The 23,437-nt window shown below is 37.0% G+C and overlaps 1 protein-coding gene across 2 annotated transcripts in view; it reads right to left on the bottom strand.

The window, feature by feature from the left end:
* The window catches only part of WAC (WW domain containing adaptor with coiled-coil), a 62,564-nt gene that overhangs the window by 21,682 nt on the left and 17,445 nt on the right, over positions 1–23,437 (bottom strand). Inside the window, exons 4-10 of one of the 2 annotated variants that reach the window (XM_074157017.1) lie at positions 16,569–16,675; positions 15,674–15,789; positions 15,084–15,196; positions 13,351–13,659; positions 3,545–3,790; positions 1,420–1,539; positions 296–444 (exon numbers count right to left, since the gene is read on the bottom strand). In XM_074157017.1, the coding sequence (XP_074013118.1) occupies positions 296–444; positions 1,420–1,539; positions 3,545–3,790; positions 13,351–13,659; positions 15,084–15,196; positions 15,674–15,789; positions 16,569–16,675 (1,160 nt within the window). The remainder of the gene's footprint in view (positions 1–295; positions 445–1,419; positions 1,540–3,544; positions 3,791–13,350; positions 13,660–15,083; positions 15,197–15,673; positions 15,790–16,568; positions 16,676–23,437) is intronic. The other variant, XM_074157018.1, reaches the window with a different exon arrangement.

The following is a 23,437-nucleotide window of genomic DNA, read 5'->3' as shown; positions in this document are numbered from 1 at the left end:
GTTTTTGTTTCCATTTCAATGTTAATATACTGATCTCTTGGTAATATCTCCAGACAGAATTTGAAGTGAGCACAAGGTTTTCTTTAAGAACAGAAAAGTCTACTAGAATTATATGCTAGAGTTGTACCACAAAAGTACAGCCAAATAGTTGCTTCAATTTCTTTTTCTTTCTACAGGGAAAGATAACATAGATATTTTATATGTAACTGCTAGTACATGGATTTATAGCAGCAATACTTACTATTACCTATAATGGTTTCTTACTACAATATGGCATAAATCAAAAGGACCTTACCTTCTGCTGCGATGATACCGGTGGCGTAGCCATCAAAGGTTTCAGCGGAACGGTGTTAGTCTGAGGCGTGCTTATTCTTGGAGATACATATGATCTTGGCGATGAGGCATCAGATGTTAAAGACATTGGAGACTGATTAGATGGCTGAGCTGTAAAGAAAAAAAAAGATTTTTTTTTTTTTTTTTAATAAAATCATGTCCTATCATAAATGTGAATTAGTTTTTTGGGTTTTTTTTGGTACTTTGCAGTATGCTGTATTAGATAACAGACAAACACACTCAAACTTGAGACTGTTGGGGAGGTGAACAACTGGAACAATAAAACGTTCAACAACAATCCCAACTAAAGAATTGTATTTTCTCCAAACTCTCCACTTCTTTCTCCCTTCCCTCAAGTTTTAGAAGAAGCTATTATGCACTGATTTTTACACACAGAGAGACTAAATTAATTTAACTTGTGATTCCCGTTTTAGTGTGCTCAATTCTACTTAACCGAAAGAAAGCATGAACCTATTCATCCATTCTAGGTACCTATCAACAGCCCCCCGCCCATGTTTTAATTACTGGTTAAAATTAACAATAGCATGATTCTGCTTACCTACTCAATAATATGACTGCACTTACTGTTTTAAGTTTCTAGCTTTATTAAATTAGAAACCACAATGTATTGAAGTTACCCGAAAGAATACCATGCCTGAAAGACTACAAAAAAAAATCCACTCTTTTAAGAATTTAAGGCCTCCCCCAAGAGTCACCGTTGCACAGTATTACAAGAAGGGTGTTCAACCAAGGAACAGTTGTGTTTTATAATGAACATTAAGTAACGTCTAATTCAGGTTCAGAATAAATTGACATGTTTTGCATTACTCATACAGAGTTAGTTAACATACAAAGAAAATCCCAAAAGGCAAGACAGAGAAGCACATTTACGTAGTTGCTTGTCATCTTCCCGCTCCCCATGTAACAATTTCTTATCCTATCTTTGGAAAAAGAAGTCATTCAACATCCTCTATGCCAGATGGCCAAAGATAGGACAAGAGACAGCTTCTACAAGTTTCAGTTGTATCAGCCTTTATAAAATGCAACGTAACAATTTTACATAAGTGAAAAGAAGACTCTGAATACCTTGTGTAGACAGTTGTGCAGCTTGAGAAATTAGGGAAGTGATATTGAAAGATGGTCCAGCAGTAAGAATTTTATGGAGCATAGACTGCAGAGAGGCTTGTGTCACAGCTGCTGTTAGAACTAAAAACAAACATTCTGTTTTACTGGCTATTCTGGAACATCAGTTTAAACTGTTCAAACTAGCTAAATACATTTAAGCTGCATTTTCTTTCTGATTTTGATCCTACATCCACAGTACACCAAAGAGCCACCTGAACTATTTTTCAGTGACTTGAATTCAATTAACGAATGCTTGGCATGTCTAACCAAGTCCTTTATTTAGGAGTTTTCTCCAAGATGTACACTAAAAAAAAAAATATTTTAGAAAATAAAAATTTAACTCTTCAGCTTGATCTTATGCATCAATAACTCTAGTAAACATAAAGAGAACATTTATTCAATTTGTTATTGTAGTAAGCAGAATATGTTTTGGTTTGGTTTTTAACTACAATAATTTAAGAAAAAAATTAAACAGCATTATCACTTCAACTCACTAAAAGAGATAGGGTAGGGCCGGAAGACTTCCTGTTCAAGGAAAAAGATCTTTCATGTTAAAAATCCAGACACTCAAATGTTTCTTCTTTAAAATGTAATATATTTGTTCGGGGTTTAGCTGTCCCATCCCCCACTCCTCCAGTAAAAAATTAATCATTTTCAACCAACTGTTTTAAAACTGCACTCCACAGGAAGAGCATCTCGCTCTCTGAGCCAATGAGACCCAGCCTCTGAACTAATCTTTTCAGAAAGTGTCTACAGGCTCTGTGGGATACTTCCTGAACATACACTACCCATGCACAAGTCTGAAAAAACTGACTCACCAGCACAAACACAGAATAACTCTGCATCATGTGCACAGTAAGGGCAGTCCCGCTGCGCAAGCTGAAGTCACCCTGCCCACACGGGCCTGCTGGCCAGGCCCTCCTGCCATCAGAACAATATTAAACACTCTTGCTCCAAGGCAGATACAGCTGCTGCTCAGATGTGGCAAGAAAAAATGACTAGGAACTTAAATTGGCAGCTTTCTAATAAAAAACAATTGGAGTCTTGATCAGACCTTTCATTTTTTAACACAAACAAGCACAATACTCCTACTTTTTTAGCCCAACCTAGTGCACTACAGTTTTAAAATCTTCTCCCTGCACAGGAAAAAATAATTACCTACTCGCCTATCAGCACTGAATGAAGACAATGTATTTGCTGATTAAAAGGAAGTCAACTGACAGCTCTTCCTTATAAATAATCGTAACACACACAACAGTAAAATTTTACTATTTTGAATTTCAAGGTTTGTACTTTTTAAAAGTTAAAAGATAATTAACTCTGGACACTATATATAAATGTTTTGCTTCCTATTTAAATCACTGATTGTGCACAAGAAGTTCAAAGAAGCAAACAAAAAAATCCCTCGCCACTTTGCTCATCAGTAACCTGCAACATGCAGACACCACATTAGATAAAATTACATTCAACAATGCATCAACTCTACCTGTTCTTGCAGCGAAAGGCACTATAGCTAGTTCTAAACTTTCTTCTAATGAACTAGGTCACTGTGACAAAAACCTAAGGGATACACCAATTACATGCACAAAATTTAACTTGCTAGCAAAATGACTGATATGCTCTCTTTATTCAGAAAGGCTGACATGTTCTGTTAAAGAAAAAGAAGTTGTTAGGCAACAAGATTTAAGAATCCCTAGAAGTTTCAGTATTTGCAAACACATATTATTAGAATAGCAGCACAAATGACAGAAAACAAAGAACACTGCACGAAACAAAAGAACAAAAAGCTGTAACTAAATTTTGTGCAACAGATGAATGCTGATTCAGCAATTAAGTCACCAGTCTCAATTAGACTGCTAACATACATCAGCATTTATTAGCTTAACGGCCTTAAATGCTACTTGGCTAATTTAAAAGGGTTTAACAGGAAAAAACCCCACCCAAACAAAAACAATCCCCACTTTATCTAGGGATTCATTTATTCACTTTTCTTTTAAAGTAAAGCTTGCATTTACTAGAGCTTAATATCCAATAACATGCTAATGCGTGTAAACAAGAAATTACATCACCTTTAAAGATTCCTTACCTTCATTGATTTTGGATATATCTACGCTAGAATTATTAAGCTGCAAGGTGGCTTGCAGAGCAGGCAGCAGCTGTCGAAGGAGATTTGGGTCCTGAAGTAATGGAGGAATTGGTGATTGTGGGACAGGTGAGACAGGAACTGTAGGAGCAGATGAAGCAGGCGCAGAAGTTGGGTTCAGTCCAGAAGCAGAAGATGTAGAAGGAGTTGTGCAAGAATGGGATACAGACTTGTCCACAGATGCAGACTCTGAACAGGAGACAGACAGTAATTTTCATTTTCCCCAATATAACCTGACAACTTCTCACTAGTATAATATTCATATTAAATTCAGAAGATCAAATGCTTGACTATTGTTATAAGAGAAAAAAACACACCAAAAAACAAAAATTGAAGATATTTGATATCTAGTGTAATTTACACTACTGAACCTAGCATTTGTTAGGAACACATGTAAAAATTTTTCCACTTCAAGATACTGGACTGAAAGCTGCCAGTACTTCCCCTCCCCCTCCCCCTCCAATTTTTAGGACAAACGTGGGCCAAAAATTCCTTAGGGATTTTTTTATTTTACTGTGCATATACTCATATTCTATGTTTTTACTCATGGTTCCAGTACTTCTTTGGAAAATATACTATGAACCAAAACCTTACAGTCCATGGACTTCACAGATAGGTTAATATGTCAAATTTGATGGGAAGGTATAAGCCATGCTTCATTTCTTCAGAGACCAGACTACAAGAAGCTATAAAATAAAGACCGGAGTCTATCATACACAATCCAGCTACATTGCTCAGGATTCACAGACAGGATAATGAGCTGTACTAGAAATATACAACATGAGCTGTTAATGTCTCCACAGCAGAGTGGAAAAACATCTAGAGATGTATTTGGCCGTAACTGGTTTCAAATTTGTCAGCTTCTCCTGAAGCATCAAGACCTTTATTCTTATTAATTTCATTTTAGGAAATATCAACACTTATTATCCACAGAAATGGTTAGTACCTAAATTCAATTATACTGTATAGCAATTTGTTCTAATTTATGTGAGCTATTTAATTAATTTTAAATTTGACTTCCAGTTAACATGAAAGTTTCTCCTCCTTTCTAGTACTGTGAGAAATTCTTGCACTGAAAGTATTTCCACTTAAAGCGTACCATCAGTCACTTCACGTATCCTTCCTTTACGAAGTCTGGGCCCCTATATTTCAAGTTTAGCTTCTCTCATCCCCATTAAACCCATTGGAGATCTCTGCCCCCAAATTCAATCAAGACTAACACCTCTACAGCACCAAACAGGTCAGATGAAGAGTGGGAAGACAGATATGGATCCACGATCTCAGCCAGGATGCTTGCCCATAATACTGAAGACCTGCATTTTAATCCCACCTCAAACTGGGCAGAGAACATCAATCTGGACATTCCACATTTCAGGCAAAAATACAAATGAAAGCTATAGTAATTGACTGGGAAACTGTTTAAAGGCGTGTTTGGTTTATTTTCTTTGGAGAGATTATCAAGGTAAGACAAGGCTGACTTTTAGTAAAAAAAAAAACAACAAAAAGGTCTTGTTTTGTGTTACTACGTAAGAGTGAAGTGTTGCAAAATTTCCAAAAGCTTTTGTCTTCTGACAGCCTTAATTGCAACTTTTGAGACTAATTTGTAGAACCCTAAAAAAAGACTGAAGTGAGAATCAATACGTGAAGCAAATGAGATTAGAGATCTCAGTGAAAAGGGGACTTCTGCTGTAACTGCAGTTACAGTAGAAATAGCTCATAGTAGATTGCACATACTCAAAAAACCCCTTTTCCAGTCAAGTAGCTGAGAAATCTAAACCAGAAAAAAAAATGCTGAAGAATCCAAATTTGACAGCTTGCAAGGATGCAACAGCCAGGGCACACATATGCATTTTGATGTTTCAGGCAAACTTCTGAAAAATAGGTGGCCTTATCTAATTACAAGCTCCTCAGGACAAGGGGTTGGCTTTCAATGTATCTGTGAAGGGACCTGGTCATTTGGCCAGGATCTTTCCTGAGAAGAACTTACAGAGGGACAAGAAGCGTTACAAAGACTGAAGAGGAAAAAATGTAGTTACAAAATTTTTCTATGGTTTTCAGTAACATGCGACTAGGACAGCTGAGGAGGTATTACCCTCCCCTTAAAACAGTAAGTCATTAGTACAAGTCCGTTACAAAAGTATTAGATACAAATCTTACATTATGGTGTTCATAGTAAACTTATTAAGACAACTACAAGTCCAGACATATCAAGCAAACAAGAATCTTACCATACTAAACAAAAGTATATGAAGTTTAAACTGAATTTGGATCTGTCACAGTCCACACAAGGACGAGATACACTGGCAGACAAAAGCAAGGGAATTAAGCACAATGGGGCATGTTAGTACCTTTATGTACAAGACCCCTACCCTGCAGTTTTGAGAACCTTACAGCCAAAAACATAAAAAATCCCCAACACCCTAATTTAGAAACAAACAAAACAGAAAAAAATACTAAGCAATTACCAGCACTAATTTCAAATCATATTTAATGTAGTTAGGCTTGTCTTCACAGCTGAATTATTTTAAGCAAAGAACCAAATCACTACTATATTATTAATTCACCTAAGCAATACCTGAGCTTCAAACCACACCACCATACCAAACAGCTGGAAGTATTTTTCACCCATGCTGCAGTTTTGAACACAAAATAAACTGAATCAAAGGCAAACTTGAGCTAACAATGCACTGAAGACAAAACTTAAGACCAGTTCTGGATATTTATTCATTTCTTGAATAAAAGGACTCAAAATAGGTCATACAAACCCACTGAATTCTAAGAGGTCTGCAAAAGTACTTTAGTTTGGGTGAGTTTCTCTGCTATAAAAATGCAAACTGAATTACATCAAAACAATACAGTCCAGGTAATTCTTTTAGACAATATGGAAACACTATTCTGTAGCTGTATTACTGCAGGAGTTTTAAGCATGTGTTAAAATATACCCACAACAGAGATTTTTTGTACATTCACTGAGATTAAACACCTAGAGAAAGTGATGTGAAGAAAGGATGGTGTCTAATGCTAACTTTCCCATCTTTTGAGATGGTTAACATTACAAAACCAACAGTTCAAGTGTTGTGAAAGAATAGATCTCCCTGATCATGACTATCTACATGTACATCATCTTATAACTGTGTCACTGAACATCATAGAAGATGAAGAATACAATGAATGCTCAGAACACCATAGCACTTCACAAATTAAGTAATTTAAGTTATTCATAGTGAAACAAAGGATGTAAAAACATTTCTGCCAAAAAGAAGTTGTAAAAAAGTATTTGTGGAAATACAAGTATTTCTTGTTTGCATTAAGTAGCCTGAATGGCTATTTTCTTCTCTACAAAGGGAAACTCCTTTGTGATGACAACAAACATGCTAAACAGTATAGAATACAGATTAGTTCCGTATAATCACAACTTTCATTACCTTAACTTAAACTAAACTGTCTTACTCCATGTCTTCCAGACTGGACATTTGATTTCACAGAAATAAATCCAAGAAATACTGCTGATAAAACAAAGCCTCTAAATACTTAAACATCTGTTTTTGTGTAATATAATTACAAAGGCTTAAAACTGGTTTAATTTATGATGCTATACAGAACTTGCAAGTTTCACCTTTGAAGTTAACACAACTAGTCAAAACTCCTCAAAATGAAAGAAAAATCCTCAGATATCACTCTCTGGGGTGTGTGCATTTCCCCTACTTTTTCCACAAATAGAAGCAGAAACTTCTCACTCCCTTCTTTTCCTCCTTAATTCCTCTTTTCTTCTGATCTGCTTCGAGAGACTGTTTCATCGCATATTCTGCCACACAGTTAAGTTTGCTTTCAACATTTAAACACTATTTCCTAGTTTCTAGAACATTTACTAGGATTTTAAAAAAATGCTTGGAATTATACAGTCCTGTAGTTCTTAAATGCATTTGAAGCCTCAATCATTGACTGAAATACAGTCAAAATGAACACAGCCTACTGAGAAAAGTAAAATATCTTTGCAAATCTAAGACCTTTAGTTTTACAACTCTACAGTTACAGATACACTGGTCTCTACACCTGTGTTGTACATTAACAAGCTAACTACAGTATTATTGCAAAATAAGGCTTTTGATTGCACAGCAGTCGTTCATAAACCTAATTTGAACCATTAGGTTATTTTTAAAATCATTTCTTGTGATTTTAAAAGCATGACTTTGCACCAATTTTTCCATGCTAAGCTAAGAACATTAAAGTTTCAACTTCTGGAGCTTTTAAGAAGACTTCTAAAAAAAAAAAAAATCTGTTCACTTTGTTGTAACAATATGAAAATAAAGTATGAGTTCTGACAATCACATAAACAAGCTAATTAGATACAGCCTACATACAGAACTACAATATAGAACTAAACTAGTTCTATGGAAGAAAATGAACAAAAATAAAGCCATCAGAAAAAAAAAAAGAGGAAAAGAAAGTAATCAGCAAACAAAAACAACTAGATGTGGAGATTAACGTGAAGAACTATTAATTGGTTTTACACTGAAGTGGAGCAAGAAAAAACTTTTTATAATGAAAATAATTTTGGAAGATCACAATGATTAGGAAAGAGCTTTCTATTCATCACCTACTCTGGAGGAGTACGACCTGCATCACATCTTTTGGACAAAAAGGATAGAAGCTCAAGTTCTCAGGCAGTACTCTCTATGACAAGAATGTGTATGACAAAAGCGCGCCTTTGTTGCAGGTTTCACAGGGAGATATCCCAACTGAAGTAAGCTGGAGGCTACTGTCTGCCCCAAAAACATCACGTCAAGTCAGAATGGAAACATTACACTGCACATTTCCAAGCATTGTGCATTTTTTAATAACAGGGCCAAGAAATCCTTTCAAAAAAAAAACCACCACAGATCATTTTCAGCAGTTGTGCCACAATGTTCTTCGATTACAACCTAGATACAAGAAGCCAAACCCTTCGCTTCTCAGAGTCTGAGGCGCTATATTCAAATGCCGCTGAATCTTGCTGTTACCTATCTCTGTTCCTCCCAACAAGAACCTTTGCTCCTAAGCAAACAGCTGATCCACTAGTGTATCACATTCTAAAAGGCAATTCTCAGCCTAGTATGTTACAGCTAAAGTTATTCAGACTAGGTTTAACGCAGGGAGGTGAAAAACTAAGTCTTCTGACTGTTCAGCTACTCTGTTTCAACGACAGGCTCTTGGCACCAACACTCCTGCAGCTCTGCTGTGCCTCAGCCACCCTGTTCTACCTGCCGGAGTCCTTTAAGTACCTGTTCCCAGAACTTGCTCACTCCCTTCTTCCCCACGGCGTGCCGAGTTATTCGGGCATGTTAGTGTGACAGAGAAGTGAGTGGGGAAAAAAAAGAAACAAAAAGAGGAAATGCATTTTTTTGTGCAATAACTTCCTTCACAGTCCTCCTTCTCACAACTAACATACCAGTACTCCCTACACAACGAGTAGCTTTAAAATACTATTAGATATAGCTTGCTCTTATTCTGCCACATATATGGACAGCTAATTGATTTCAACACAGATTTTTTTTAAAGACATGGGAATTACTACTGTTGACTGGATAATTCCCAAATCATCAATGTGATCCTTTGAGTGTTCCAACATCTTTTACCACTGATGTAATTTTTTTATTCCATTTAAAACAAAAACAATGCCTTCCAAGTCCTTTGGGTTCAACACTACAATATTACCCAATCACTCTATTGTGAGCTGGAGCTGTATCTTTGCTCTGCTAGCAACAGTCATGCACGTGTGCTCTCACAGTGTGCTCTCTCTGGGAGGAAAACTGCATCACAAAATTTTCAGAAATTCAATGTCTTCTTGCCCTATAAACCTCACCTCTGCTATACTAATTAAACAACTACCACCTCGAACAGCTAACTGAACTGCTTGGTTTACTGCTGATGCTTAAGAATCATAACACATTCATCTGTGCTGAAGTACTTTAGGTGTGTAGTCCACCAACTAAGTTCTCCAAGCAGCGACAGTCCCATCTACTTTTTTTGCATAGTTCAGTTGTAATCTGCTAAGGACCTTAAGCCACACCAAAATATATCAATATTTAAAAGCAATGCATTTTGTAAACACATTTGGCTAAACTAAAGTATGGCAACAACAGTAACTGAATTCTCAAATACACTCAACTTATTTAAAATACAAAAAAAAAAAAAATCAGTATTTTTCTCATTTGGATTACTCCAGCTTAAAAATTAATTTTCGTATTTTACCTCTGCTGCCAAAATAAATGTGACAGCAATGCTCAGCAAACAAGTATAAAGTACTGGAAAAAACCTCTAACAGTCTCGCTAGTGTAATTTTTTCTAACCACTGTATGAATTGAGTAATATAGTTAAAACTGCAAAACTCAGCCAAAGAAGATGCAACGATACCAGGAGCAATGTTAATAACTGACTGCTAAAGACTAACAAGTGTTACAAGTAAGAAAACCACAGGGGTGAGAAAAGGATGAAGAAGCAGCTCAGCTGTCACTGACCAACCACTTGAACCTGTCAGCCTCAGGATCACAACCCAGCCAGAACTGCACCAGGCTGGTGTGCTGAGTCTGTCAGGAAAATCTGAGAGTATCGCTGCACTAGAAACAGAAGTGCTGCCTGATGGGACTTGGAGGAAAGGTGTGAGAAGTATCCTATAGACAGACACACTGTTAAGATAAAGACAATGCAACGTTTTATTCAGTAACCGAATTAGAAATAGGAAAACGTGATGTGCCCTACAGATAAAGCAGCCAAAAAGTAGGAAAAGCAACCCCACACTTTACCTGCATAAAGCACTCACAGTGAGCACAAACAGAAGCAGCAGATTCTGACTGGAACATTCAAACCAAAGGGTAGAGGTCAAATAGTTCCCCAGGAACTCTCCACTACTGCCAGCCATTGAGGGCAGAGGGCTACTGCTAACAGCTGAGCTAGAGTTCAGCCAGGGATTTTATTCAATCTCCTTGTGGGACTACAACATACCCCTGCAGCAAAAGAGATTGAGCTGAAAAAAATGTAGTTGTTGGTTTCTGTGGTTTTTTTGTTGTTTTGTTTTTCACAACTATTATTGCATTAAAAAATACACACTAAGAACAGAACTATTAAAACAGTGGTATATATATGCTAGCATAAGGCTGCCAGCAACACACTGACAAGAAGCAAGAACTCATTTAGACAAGGACTACTATGCATACTATTCAGTCACTTGGACCAAGCTATTTATAAGGAAAAAAATACAGCTTTAACCTCTTTTTCGAAAGAGAGAGGGATGGCACAGGTAGCAAACAGAAAAAAAACCCAAAGACTGTTTGCTTTACTTGTGTAAAAATAAACCCCTCAAACTATTTTACAATTTTACAAAGACACTTTTAGAAGATTGTTTGAACTGAGTGTCTCAGGACAATTTTTAATTTTTTTCATTTTGCATAATAGCTACAAACAAATACTTTTAAACACCATATACCTATAGTACTACAGGTTCACAGTCACCTCTGGGAAAATGAGTAACAGAAGCAAGCTATCCAAAACCATCCCAGTGCACATACAGCACTGCTTCTTCCCTTCTTTTAAATTTAAATATGTAAAATGCTACAGAAATTATACTGGTCAAATTTTTTAAAAGCAAACAAAAGAAACTCCAACATTCACAGAAAAAGAAAAAAGGCAAGACTACTGAATATACTCTTTGAACGATCACTTATAATACAAGCTGCACTGAATTTTTCTGTTCCTGCAGGAAGAGAGGTATTCAAGTAACATGTGAAAACTCACATTTTCTGGAATAAGTATTTTAAGCCTAACATTCATCTATTCAAATTCTTCAATTACTTACTAACTTTCTGTAATCCACACTGTCTGAAGCTCAGGTATTATATTTGCTCACAGTGAAGTGCCATGAAACACACCGAGGCAAGAGTATTACAGAGAAGCTATCCATTTAACCACTATAGACTTAAAAAAAAACTACATAGGAATACAGAAATTAAGTGTATATTTAATACGGAACCAGCCATGGTAACACAGATTCAAAAGTAGGATTTATTGTGTCAAGAACACCCTGTGCGATCATTTTCACTATTCATACCCAATTGTATGTTCTCAAATTAATGTCATATGTAAAAAATACTAGAACTCCCTGCCAACATTTGTAGCAGTTGTCACAATGGGAAATTCCTCCACTTGCAGTAAGATTCAGTTGCTCAATGTAAGTAGAAGCAACTAATAAAGGTATGCAGTAAAGCAGGGAAAGAATACATCCAGTTTGAAGTCTGATCATACACCAAACAAGAATCAAGTACATGCCCAAACTGAGCAATAATAAGGATTTTCTTTAAGTATATTTTAAAGACAGCAATGAAAATAGAGAGGATATGCCACAGAAGAGAACACTTGACGTGGATGTTTTGTACCGTTGAGTTTAGAAGTGGATCAAACTGCAATCAAAACAGAGGCTGAACTGAAGCAGGTGACTGTGGTATTCAGCACAAGAACCATGCACAAACTAGTAGACCTTACTTCTTGTTTTACTGCGTTGAATAGAAAAAGGCTTGCTGAAAAATCTTCTGTTCCTCTGTAGTTTGTAGTCAGCGTTCATGTACCAGGTGATATAAAAATTACACAGTCTCAAGAAAAACATGCAAAACTTCTTTACATGCACAATTTTCTTATATTGCAGTATTTGCCAGTGCATGGTACTGTCTGCATGCTTTGGATGGCCAACTGCACTTATCTCTGTGTAAAAGCTGGAATTCTTTAATAAAGAAAACTGGAAGGCAGGAAAGCAAATGCAGAGTATAAGACCAGTGTGTGATGTGAGTCTTTTTGGTCTTCTTTTTAGCGCTGCACTATTCTTCTGTAACTAGACAGATTTGCAAACATCAACAGGGCAACAAGCCATCTTTCAAAAAAGAACTGTGTCATACTAATTAGACAATATTTTAAATTAAAAACAAACATGTTTATCAGAAAGTACTTTTTCCCTGCCCAAAGCCTCCAAAATAGAATTTTCTTATACAATGGTACTCTCTAGGAACTCAACTATACCAAAGTTATCACACCATCACTAATAACACACATCTCCATTCTCACAGTCTGCTTGAACTCTTCTTCCCTAATACTGAAGTAAAACCAATTAAAATGCAGACTTTTGAAGGGTCACAAACAATACGCAGTAAAGTCTTGATCTTTGCTTGATGACTCTAAATGTTTCTGGTATTGTACAGAAAAACAAACTTTCAGCACCTTTAGAACTGCAGATCCAGTATATCACAAGACACAGATCAAAACAGAAGAGCAGTTGTTACAGACATGTAACAGTAAAGAATTGCACTTGTGTTTACTGAAAAGTTTGACACTGGCATTCCAAACAGTAACAGCAGTTCATAAAATATAACGGTCCAAAATGAGTTTCAAACGGTGTAACTATGTTAAGAACTCAAATAATGGCAAAGATCCAAAACAACAGGAGGACAAAAATTAAAATATGTCCTACTAAAATACATCTTTCAAATTATCATTTGAAATTATAATTTGCAGAATAAGCCAGTAAATAGCAAATAATGCAGTGTCAAATTGAAGTTCTATAAGATACAGCAAACTTTGTTTAAGGGGAAATAAACACATTAAAACAGTAAACAGGTTCTAAGCAAACTCAATCAACAGGACAAAATACATTTAAATTCTAGAACTAACATACTTTAAACAAGCCACGCATCATCTTAAATACTAGAAGGAATTTCATTAGACATTACCTTTTCTCTCTGTTTTCTGTGCAGGGATGGAAGATGTGGATGTAGGCAGTTTTGATAAAGTAGATGCTCCATTAGCATCAAAGGATTTCTTTGGCTGGTGATCAGATTGTAGAGAAAATGGACTAGGAGGAACAGTGCTTGGGGTAGCAGTTGGATGAACCACTGGTTTGATGGGATGCTGTACTGGAGTAGAACTACTGTGAGTCTCTGCTCTTGGCAGTCTGTAGTCTCTGTCATTGTGCCTGCTCGTTTGAGATAAAATATTCTGTGGGAGCATACTACTGGCGTCACTGGAATGCTTGTCTTCCACTTTTTTCAGGATTCCCCAAGTAACGTTGCAATAAGAAAAAAAGATTAAATTAGAAACTTGTCTAAGATTGCAGTGACTTTGATTAATACAGCTGCACATCAACAACTAGATCTGATTGAACTTCTTACAATTAAAAATAGCCTCAAGTAGATCAGCATTAAAAAGGCAAAATTTAACTTTACTCACTGACAAAATGCATTTTCTCTGACCTTTGCTTGATTTAGAGTTCCGGTTAAGCACTGTGTTTTGATGAAAGGCTGCTTTATAACAAGTGTTACAGTCAAGTTAACTTTTGAAGTCTCCTAAAAGAATCTAAATCAAAATCTATTATTTCCATCTTATATTTAGCACGAAGAGATAATTCGTGCCATTTTTCTTTTGTTCATTGAAAATCCTGAACATTGAGTATAACTTAATAGTTTCAAATTCTAGCCTTCCAAGAATTCCACTTCAAGTCACTTGAGTACTACTACAAAGAATTTACTTTCAATTGAACCAACTGAAGAAGACTATATATTAAATGAGTGACTAATCTGCATTTGTCACACGACCATAGACACTAAAATATGTGTCACAGGGAAAACACCAAGCAAATTCTTTTTAGCGATTCCTAGATTTTTCAAGTGCCACAAAACAAAGTTACTGCAATATGCATTTCTGCTGTCTTTTTGTAGCATACAGCATGTTTTAGCATATGCAGTATGTTTCAGCATACACAACAAAACAGCCCTTTATACCTCTCTGCCTCATCAAGTTCTAAGGCGGGCAGGGAGGGGAAGATTAATACCTTGGCTTCTACTGCACCAGCATACAGAAAATAACCTCACAGTACAATCATTTCCCAGAAAGATTTGACAAAGATTAAAGCTAGGTATCAAGATAAAGATTTCCAAGTAACAGAAATACATAGTCCAGGAAAGGCTTTGCTAAGAGTATTGGAGTCGTAAAAATATGCTTTCAATAATGTACACAAGTCTCCGAAAACCCTGATATCATAATCCATTAAATTAGTTTATTATTTTCAGATGTGCAATCAAGGTTTTGGAAGAGACTTCTGCATCTCTATTTTTAAGTTCAGAATTATGACATTAACAGGTCTCCATGATCACGACAGTCCAACTATACCATAAACAGGGCAAGTTGTTTCAATAACAACCTATAAAGATAATTAAATTAGGCAGTAAAAGCTGCAAAAAGGAGGAGTACCATGAAAAGCATTAAGCAAGCGTTGTACTAGTAAAGGCTCAAAGTTATTTTAAGAAACAACATTTGGGAGAGCTGTATGTGCTATCTGCTTTGGCCTTTTTAAATAAAAAGGTGAGAAAAACAGCTAAGGAAAGGAATTTTTTTTTTTTTTAAGCTTGAAAAGGAAAACAGTAATGCAAACAAGGCAAGAATGTATTACTGTAAAAAACCCACATACTTCCACTGGCAAACCCACTGGCAGCTGTCGCCTGCATCACCTCTCTTCTGTAATCCCTATCTTTTGGAAAACTGTTAACTGACATTTTGCTTGCTTCTTTTTGTCTCTGCTCTCTGAAGAAAAGAAAACACAAGTTAAGTAAGAACTTACATCATCTAATAATATAACACTTTCTACAGGTGAAGTTACATGAGATGAATTAAACTATCCTAAGAGCCTGCTGCTACAGATGGTGTAGGCAAACTCCTTACATCAGTGCTTGTCGAAGCCCCCAGTATAGTAGTTCCAGCTCACTAACGTTGCAAAAAAACCCAATCAAACACTAAACAACCCACCAAAAACCAAAACAAAAACCCAAAACCAGCCCACCAAAAAACAAAAAAACCCAAACCAACCATACTCCCCCCCCCCCCCCCCACTCTGGATCATCACAGGATAAAACAGGTCCAGAGGTCACGGTAAGGGTAGGAACACAGTAGACTTGGACCACAATCTTTTATAGCAGTAATCTATTAGATAAGATCAACTGCTCTTAAATGAACTTAAGAGTATTTGCTCTTTATACAATGAAAATAGGCACACACATATACCTTTCCAGCCACTCTTTTGGTTTTTCCCATTGTGAAACTTCTGTTCGGCAGTTGTAGTAGTATTTTTTGCCTGAAGAGCTGATGTGTTCAGACCAATCATCCGCAGAATCATAAGCCTTTAAAATAGAAACAGTGTTGGACAAAAGACTACTTGAGAGTTTTAACATACAAATTTAAAAGCTTCTACCATTTTTAAAACCACACAGCATCCTCATACGCACCCATATCACTAATTTCTATTTACACCACCCTTAAATGCCTGTTTCATTTCGATAGTTTAAAGATGTGACCACTACGCTTCTGTTGCATTCTGCAACAGTTTCCTCTGGTTCATTCCCATCAACTCTGAAACAAAATCTAATAGTACATTTAGTGGGATACAGCAGTATCGATAACATTGGTCTTCTGCACCTCAAAACCTCCTCAAAAATCACTTATATTTCCAAAATTTTTCAACACTTCACAAATGTATTTATTCTGCTTTCACTGCAATTTTTATCAAGCACCATGCTAAATACTAAAACTTAGATAATAAAGTGACTAAAATTCACAATATGTAATGCATCTAAAATAAGTGAAATCATACTATCTCCTCTAGATTTACCAACAAAGTTAATGGAAAGTATTTCTCCCGATATCTACTTTATTTAAATAATCTAGTATTTTAAAATTCCAGACAGGTACCTCCAAGCTCTAATGGATATCAATTAATACAGTTTTACAACATATAATAACTGCAGCCTGGGTTTACACAGTGTTTACAAAATAATGACTGATGCTGGAAAACTCAATGAAGCAGGTAATCTACATTCTGCCTGTTTTATACAAAAATGGTGAAAATATAGTGTGTGTGAATGGGGTGACACAGGGATGAACACCGGTCACAAATACTTACTGCATCAGAAGTTTTGCTTGGATTATTGCTGGGATTAGAAGAATGTGAATTTGAACTATGAAGAGCACTGTGGTTATGTGAATTTTCTTGTGGAGAGTAACTGGTCCCTAAAGAAAAAAAAGAAAGACTGTTTACCATGTATGTTTTGAAGGAAATCAATCATTTGCATTCTAAGGTTGAAGGGGAAAAGGCAAGTTGCCCACGGTCTGGAACACAGCATAGTTCAGATGCAGAAATATTTCGGGAGACCATACACATATTTCTTTTTCACACAGCGTAAAGTTCACTATACCTTTCTAGTTACAATAATGCAGTATGTCCCTTCACTAGTCTTACTCTCAAACTTCATTCCACTAGAAACGAACAAGTTGCCTTTATATTTTCGATGGTTGAAGGAGTCCTAACATGTCAATTCAGAAATTGAGACATTTTTTCCTCAATATTAAGTCAAAAAGTTTAAATGGGTTTATGAACAGCCTACACAGTTAGATACACAAAATCAGGTTTCAAGTTCACTGGAGCAATGCTGTTTTCTTAACCCCTTTGAGACTACTTTTAACTGGTTCTAGGTAACTATTTCTATTTATACATATAGATTAATTTTCCTGCACCCCAGTCTCTGCAATATAGGTATTGACATCTAGAACACCAAAAGCAGAATCTCCCAAACCACCATCTGCTTCTGACCTCCCTAACAACTGCTTCTCAAGGTAACTCAGTCTTCTTTCTTGCCATGAAAACACTCAGACACAAAAGAACAGCTGGGCAATGCGAAGGGAGATAATTCTCAACATGTTTTATATCTGCATTTATGCCTAAGCAAAAATCACCAGTTATACCTGAACAGTTCTAATTACAATTAAACAAGGCCATTCATTAAGCCCTTAGCAATCTTATGTTAAATTTCCTGCTCTTAGGCCTCCCATTCCTTGAAAATGTCTAAGCAAGTAAAACCCTGTTCCATTCTTCTTTATATGATTTCGTTTTCCTAAGTTTAAATGTTCACATAAATCACATTGAACTAAAAAAAACATCACTTTATTACACATTTCAGGGAAAACCCTAGATATTCCAAATATAACACTCTCACTGCCTTTATTTTTCCTCTGACTATTGAAAAGTTTCTAAATACCTAGGGATGCTACATTACAAACCACTAACTTCACATACTATATAGCGATCTAAATATGAAGTCAAAGTGCCTTGCAAATGGCAAATACTGTATCTTACATGAAACTACGTTAAAGAACAGTCCACTGATAGTGGACTGATAGGTGGGAGTGAATGGAGCCATTAAAACACTTCTATTTTTTTTAAGTTTTCTGAGAGCCACATACGCAGAAGATGACTAAATGATATATCATGGTGCAGAATGAGAGAGATTATAATGCAAATGCTGAGCCTTCTATCTCTCAAGTGTTGACAAAATTACTACTTCAAACTTCTTCCTCCTTGCCTCTAACACTACAGGTTAGAAAAAAAGAGTCCATCAAAAAAGCAAGAGATACACCATGACTAATCTGTTTAGTATCCTAGCAAAGGTTAAAGGCTGATTTGCACATGCATGAGTTACTGCAACCTGAACCATCAGTGGCTCTGAACCTTTTCCTGCACTATCTTGGTTGAAACAGTATGTCTTGTCCTTAAATGCACCCTTTCAAAATCAAGACAATTAGTCCTACACCAGAAGTCTCTTGCATGCTCAGAGCCAGGTGGAATGATTTACCATGGGGGTAACTTAAGCTTGTCAAAGCAATAATCACAATCACATGCTTTTGATGCACACAAATAACAACAAAAAATTGAGCTTCTAGTGAATAATGTGACTTTACATGTTATGTACATTAGAATATTCCACATATTAGATTTTAATATATATTTATAAAAAACAGACACATTTAATTCCCCTTAATGTATGTCAGAAGCATGTTATAATTACAAGACTTTACTCCTCAATCACATCAACTGTTTTTTTTAAAACACTGATTATGGCATGAGATAGTTAATATTTTTGTAGTAATAATTTTGATAATAGTCTTTATTTATTTACTACACCCTTCCCAAACTCTACTGAGATAAAAGCACGAAAAATTCTTCACGTATTTCTGTAGGCTGCTTAAAGCAGACATAGTTCCTTTCCGCTATGTGGTAAAACAATTTCCCTTTTTAAAGGAAAAAATCAAGATGAAAATTTACCAGATGGCCTGTTTGAACAGTTTGATATTAGTCACTTCAAAACTTCAGAAAACACCAATGCAGTTTATATACTGTAATCCCGTACCATGGATGCAGTAACATTACACTTTGTTCAGAATAGTCAAGATGGAGTCAGTGGTTTTTAAATACTGTAGTGGCCTGACTACAGCACCATAGTGAATCTAATCTAACATATGTTTTCCGAACATGAATAAGAGCCAACAACATACCTATTCAATCAATAAAATCCTTTAAAGCCAATTCTATCCAACCCATAAACAAACCCCTCAAGCTCCTTGAGCAGACTTTCAGCCCCCACGCGGTCTAACAGCTCAGCAGCATCCCCCCACTGTTTCACGCCCCGGTTCCCAGCCCCAGCACTGAGTCACCAGGCACCTCGGAGCGGGTATCGGAGCGGCTGCAGCAGTCACACCCACCCACAGCTGGGACCGATAGTCAGAACACCCACTATGCGGCAGTTTCTCCATCAGGAGCCCCTGGGCCTCTCCGCGCTGAGCTGCAGTCCTCCCAGCAGGACCCCCAGGCTGCACACCCATGGGCTTGCCCTGAACCTAGGGGTCCTGCCCTACCTGAGCTGGCCTCAGGTGCGTAAAAACTGATCACGGCTGCTCTAACAACACCAACTGCCTTGGATTGCCAGGACAAGCTACGTGGGCTTGTGCAAGGGCCAACCATCAATACTCAATGGTGTCTAGGACAGTTACAGCTTCACCTCCATACCTCCATTTTATTCTAGGCCTAATACTGTTTTAAGTTTAGATCAGTACCCAAACTTCAAGGGAATAAGCAAATGAAAGGGCTGCCAAACTGATGTTTGCTGTTGGTAAGCTTTTAAGACCAAACCAAAGGATGCTCTGGAGAACAAGAGTTTTAGGCACTTCAAACAAGTTAAGGGCTTAAAGATCATACGCAAACACCAAAATTGTATCACCAAATTAACCACATAGTAAAACCTTGTTGCCTCAGTATAAAAAGGTACATACCTGCATAGCAGTCACCTAGGAACTCCGACAACCCAGGCAGGCAAGCATTGCAAGCTCAGGTTGCCAGGGAAAGTTGCTCAAGATCTTTAAAAGGCCATAGAGTATGCAGAGAGCAATCCACAAGTGGAGGTCTATTCTAAAAAGAAGGGGGGTTCCCCTTGTATGCTAGCTTTCACCATCAGCAAAGCCTAACTCCAAGCCACTTTAAGGTGGCTGTGACTTGCAATCAGCTGTGTGCCTCCCAGCTGCATGCCTGGCAAAGTAGATTATGAGAACAGGCCATATCCCAGAAACAGGCCTGATAAGGTAGACAGCACACTACTGCCCCTCAAAACGTTCCCTTACAGCACTTCTTACCCTCTCCTCTTAGAGTTAGACCTTCCTTACTAGTCCCAATTTCTTCAAGAAAAAAGGATAAAAACCTTGGTTTTACAATTCTTATTAACATACTTCACGATCTAGCAACTACAAATATACATCTTCGGTGCACCATAGGAAATTCATATTGTGTTATAAATCCTCCAATTCAGTTGCAGAATTCCCCATAGACATGCTTACTTCACCATCACTGTGACTTTCCTCAGCTTAATCATTATTTTGGAAGCAGTTAAATCTAGAAAGAGCTATTCCTAACTGGAAGATGGCCAAGAAGGGCATCAGCACTACAGTTATATAAAGCTGTAGTGATGCAACCCTGTGAGCAGGCCTTCACTATCTCTAGTGCTGAACAGGTCATAGGACAGGTCAGAGTCAAGGTTAAATTATCATGAAATCTTTCAAACAAAAAAAATCACATCTTCCTCACTGATGCATGAAAATCAGCAGAGAACACAAAAAGCATGGTTCTGTGAACCAGTTCAAAAACCAGGTTGTGACTTAATGCCTATTACAGATTTGAGATTCTGCCATGCCAAGAATCACTTTAACGCTTTTGTGAGTAGTTTCCAGATCCAAACTGTTGAACCCAAGACAGTCTGAACTGCAGTGAGGCTTCAACACTACGCTGGACTTGGAAAACAGATATAACATAGGGTTAAATAAGAATATTCCATTTTGCAACATAGTCAACTTTCTCTAGTAATGATCACATTTAATTAATGTCTCCATTAACATCACTTTAACTTTGTGAAATTAAAATAAGTTGAAATTCTGAGAGAGCTAAGGATTAGACTGCTCTAACAAAGCAACTCCCCTTCTCCCCTGCCATCTTTCAAGAGCAAGCTGAAACTCTCTCCTTTCCAAAACCTATACACCTATGCTCACAACTACAGCATGCATCTGTTAACAGCTAAGATAAATTTTCTTGCTGCTTGAAAAGCATCAAATACATCACCATGCATTCCACACCACCCTCTGGCATCCAAGTGTCTTAGCCTAATTAAAAATCTTTTTAGCTCATAACGTTATACAGTACCATAAACATAAAATCTGCAACGGAAATGCACAATGCAGAACATTGAGACACATTAGAGCTACTTTTGAAAAATAATCTACAATCCAGATTGGCAAACAGTAAAAAAATCTTTCTATTTTTCATCCTCTTCAAACAAACATACACTGAGAAATTAGACTGTAAACAAGTTCACACACCTCCACTCACACCCAAGATTTTAGCCAGGCACAAATAGTAGAATAACAGTAGTTGTAGTAGTATAGTGTTGCACTGTACAATAATTAACCTTATACAGCCCAACATAGGTAGTGCATTTATGTTTCCTTTTCAGTCAGACAAATACCTTGTTAACATCCTAACTCTCCTTTTGTCCACAATAAAAAGTGCCAGTGCAGATAACACAAAAGAAAGTTTAAAAATGCTCACCAGCTGGGCAGGAAGCACACAAAATGCTCCATAGCAATAATGAGTGCTGTAACTGGAACTCAAAGTCAGTCTTCCCCTTCACTCCCTCCAAAGGGAACAGGGATTCAGGAAGGGCTCTAATAGAGTCCTCTTTTCTGTGCCCAGAAACCAGGCATATGGAAAGAAACAATGGGCAGCAGAAAAGCAAGGAAGTTCATTCCACTTGTTTCCACTCCATACATACTGTTCCATGACTCCATGTTTCACCTCTAGCTACTACGCTATCAAATTCATTAAACTAGAGACAATATTAGAACTTGAACTTCCTCAATAGAAAAAATACTGCCCAACCGACAGACACTAATTATTTTTTGAACAGAGAAAACTTAACAGCAAGATAGTTTATGGTAGTGATATTTTATGGGGGTAACTAATTAAGGCTTGTTTAAACAGTAACAATGATAGAAACTTATCTAGGAGAAGCCTAAATTAAAATACCTAAAGTGTATTCCAACTGACATCTTTGTCACTTCAGTGCAAATCTTTATGCAGAACAATTTTCTAAAGTTCTGCATATGGGAGGAAAAAAAGTAACACAAGAAGAACACAATACACAACGTCTCAGCAGTAACTGAACAGCCTATCATGGCCATTTTTATTGGCCACATGTAAAAGTAATAAGACAAAACACAATCTTTCTTTTTTTATTGTGGCCTGCTGTATTGAAATAAAATATGGCTGCCTTCCATAGGCAACTAAAAGCATAAAAACTTGCAATTTTTCTAGCAAAGCAATGGCCTCAGAGAATACACCAACTGTGCAGTAACATTTTCCAGAATTTCATAACGTAATAACTTGAATGCACAGTGTTCTGCCAAAAGAAAGAAAATCTAGCCTGATCACTGTACTGCCCAATTACATATTAATTACGCCCCCCAAAATAAATGTTTTATACCAGTCACCAAGTAGCTCTACAAGCAAAAGAGCTTACATAGCCTCATTTCCCTCAGGACAGCAAAGTCCACGCTGTTTTGTAGTGTTTGATTCACAGGATAATCATCCCAGTAAGTTACCAACACCTTCAACACTGCTTAACATCTCTGAGGCACCTACTTTATTTGAGATCAATCAACTTGGAAAAGCAGCTTAAGCAATTTTACCCATGGAAAACATGAAAAAGTACTACAGACTTCAGCAACAGAGTCATATTCCTAACTCTCTAGCTCATGACCCCAGAAGATCTCAATGTGTTAAATAAAAAATAAACTCGCTGCTACAGCATCACTGATGACAGTCAATTTTAAAGTCTTTTTAATCTTGCAACACTTATTAACGTTATCACATTCGGATTAAGTGGAGTGGGACATTGCTCTAAAAACAACTTAGAGGTAGTTGAGAATAAAGCCAAACTATGCTTTCATTCTTGACTGTAGCTCAGAAGACATTTACATCTCTAATACAGTGTACAAGAGTGCAGAAGAGAGGTGGTTCTGTCCTTAAATAAAAGCTTCAAATAAGATCTTCATACAGGAAGAGGCTTTTTAATTATGGCACGCAACATAAGATGTGTTAAACTGACAGTTAGAATCCTTACCAGGAACTAATAATGACGTTCTCCTAATTCCAGTGTGGACCAGCACAGCATACTGACAATAGACTGAATTTCCCCCTTCCAAGTCCTCCCCAGCAACACACCACGAAACCCAAATAAACAGCCCTCCCATGAACATACTGTAATACAGTATGGTAATGGACATCTAACAGCACCACCAATGATGGACCATGCTACCTCAGGCAACAAGGCTTCCACAATACCAAACAACTCAGAGTAAGCAGAAGACTGTCTGCCACTGGTTTGTGGCTCAGACTGG

This window comes from Numenius arquata, chromosome 12 (assembly GCF_964106895.1).
Source record: "Numenius arquata chromosome 12, bNumArq3.hap1.1, whole genome shotgun sequence".
Taxonomy (NCBI): Eukaryota; Metazoa; Chordata; class Aves; order Charadriiformes; family Scolopacidae; genus Numenius; species Numenius arquata.
This window is presented reverse-complemented; position numbering and strand designations above follow the sequence as displayed.